We start from the raw sequence: 2,427 nt of genomic DNA, 5'->3' as shown, positions 1-2,427 counted from the left end.
GTGTCCATAATATCATTTGTCAAAAAAACAAAACAAAACAAAACAAAACACAAAAAAAAACAACAATATCAAGTCATCCGAAGAGTACTTTGAATCCCTTTTGGGGCCATGAATTGAGAAAATAAACTTCTTTCAATCTGTATTTGGGCCTCCAAACTAAAATTCACTAGATTCTAGTCCAGTCCAAATATTCCTTAACTAACTCTTTGGTTGGTTCCTAAATCCCAACTGTCCAACCCAACGGCCTAACCATCTCACACGCACACACGGACATTCAACCATGGAGGCAGCACCACCACCACCACCGCAGCGCCACCTCCACAGCCACCAATGCTCGGCCGCTTAGTAGCTCTAGATACGACCGTCTCCCAACATCTCCACGTCCTCGCCAAACCCTTCCTCCCCCACTCCCTCCTCCTCCTCCTCGAACTCTCAGCCGACTTCCGCTTCTTCTTCCCTCTCTCCCTCTCCCTCCTCCTTGCCCCGATCCCAGACCCAAGCCCAACCCAAATCCTCCGCCCACTCCTCTCCCCACTCATCTTCGGCCTCCTCCTCGACCTCGCCGTCGTCGGCCTAATCAAACTCCTCTTTCGCCGCTCCCGCCCTCTCTACAACAAGAAGATGAGCATCGCCGTTTCGGTAGACCACTTCTCCTTCCCCAGCGGACACTCCTCTCGGGTTTGCTTCGTCGCCTCCCTCTTGCACCTCTCCGCCGCCGCCCTTACCGATGCCCTCGCCAACCTACGGTCAGCGTCTCCCTTCGTTGATCGTTGGATCGGCGCGGACGAGGTCAATGCCGTGAGGATTTTGGTCTCGGTTGCTTGGGCCTGGGCCGTCGGCACCTCCGTCTCTAGGGTTTTGCTGGGTAGGCATTTCGTCACCGACGTTTTCACCGGGGCGTGTTTGGGCGTGCTTGAGGCTCTGGTTTCGTTTCACTTGCTGAGGTTCTAAGGTATGAATTGTTTAGCACTGAAAATGGAACTGCTAATTATCGTTTATGCATTGATTTCTGAGTTGATCATGCTATAATTTTGGAGGTACAAGTTAACTATGTTGGGTACAATCACAGAGAATTTTAGTGAATTGTGTTATTAGGAGTGACCAAAATTGTGGCAGTGTCGATGATCGTGGAATCGAATGTTGAATTATTACCACTAACCTTACGAATGCAGAAACTTATAACGATATACGACTAGGAATTAAGCAAAAAATTTGGTTAATAGCTATTGTGAGGCAATCTCATCACAAGTCCAGTTCGCTTAATGATGATCGGGGCGCGGGGGGGGGGGGGGGGGGGGGTTTGATGGCTTGTTGGCTTCCGGCGTGGTTTTGAGGGCAATGGTAATACTAGTGGGAAGGACAGAATTACAAAATGTGGTTTTCTTATGCTTAAACAATTGTTATTTAGATCAGTGAAACGAACACCAAACAAATTTAGTTTCATACTACTACCAGCTGGTATTCCATCTTTGAACTGCATCAGTCTTGCCAAGTGTTTTGTAGTAGTGGGCATGCTTTACACTGATTCGTACGGTCGTACCAGGTGCCAATCAGTTATCTCTCTTTCTCTGGCTTATTTTGTTCCACACCGTTAGGACTTTACATGTTGTATTTAAAGTAGGGTCTTTATCATCCAATGTCTGATGGGGATGACTTCTGACTGGAGGATAGCTTCCGACTGTAAATTGAAGGACGGTTCCAGACTGGAGCAACCTGCTGCCGTCGGAAAGTCTCTTTTCTCTAACGATGGTTCTGGGTCAAACACGTGGTGAAAATAAATTTCTCAAGATCTGGGATACTTCTTTTCATTTCTGATGACCCCTGTTGAATATGGAACTGATTATTTTCTATGCTGCATGGCTGGATTGTTCTTCCATATAACGTCGTTTTGATTATGGGAAGCAGATGAAAGTAAAGATATCCTTGCGAAGTATAAAGAAACTCTCAAGGGGAAGTAGCATCCAGATTTAATGAGAATTTTATTGAATTCAGCTGGTGAAAGAGATGCTGGAAAATTCTGTGCTTCTTCAGTGGTACCTTCCATGCTCCACTGGCTTCCATTTATTCTTTCACTTGATTTATTGAGTAGTGTGTTTCTCCAAATGTAATAAGATCTGTATATTTTTGTGATGCAACTACATTGGAATTCAGAGTTATGTGAGAATGATTTTTGTGAAGAAAAACACGTCTAGTACCAAATGTAATATGTGTGTGTGTGTGTGTGTTTGGTAATAATGGTGGCGATGATGGTTGGGGTGGTGGTTAAGATGAAAAAAGTGTTGGTAGCAACGGTGGTTGGAGTAGTGATGACGGTAGAGGTGTTAGTAGTGGTTGGATATGGGTGGTGCCAATTAACAGTAGTTGTGAAAATGGTGGTTGTGAGGAGGGGATGATGGTGGCCGTGGTGAGGGTAATGGGGTGGAGAAT

At 45.7% G+C, this 2,427-nt stretch overlaps 1 protein-coding gene across 6 annotated transcripts; it reads left to right on the top strand.

Moving 5' to 3' along the window:
- The first annotated feature begins 211 nt into the window (after nt 1-211).
- Nucleotides 212-2,183, top strand: LOC126627442 (probable lipid phosphate phosphatase beta). Of its 6 annotated transcripts, none has more exons than XM_050296991.1 (2): nt 212-952; nt 1,906-2,183. In XM_050296991.1, exon 1 carries the CDS (start codon nt 331-333, stop codon nt 949-951), a length of 621 nt encoding a protein of 206 aa, XP_050152948.1. In that variant the 5' UTR covers nt 212-330; the 3' UTR covers nt 952; nt 1,906-2,183. The 6 variants fall into 6 exon arrangements, with proteins under 6 accessions (XP_050152948.1, XP_050152946.1, XP_050152942.1 ...); XM_050296989.1 differs by having other exon boundaries at nt 1,692-2,183; XM_050296985.1 differs by having other exon boundaries at nt 1,672-2,183.
- Nucleotides 2,184-2,427: the final 244 nt, after the last annotated feature.

The sequence above is a fragment of the Malus sylvestris genome, chromosome 6 (genome assembly GCF_916048215.2).
Source record: "Malus sylvestris chromosome 6, drMalSylv7.2, whole genome shotgun sequence".
Taxonomy (NCBI): Eukaryota; Viridiplantae; Streptophyta; class Magnoliopsida; order Rosales; family Rosaceae; genus Malus; species Malus sylvestris.
This window is presented reverse-complemented; position numbering and strand designations above follow the sequence as displayed.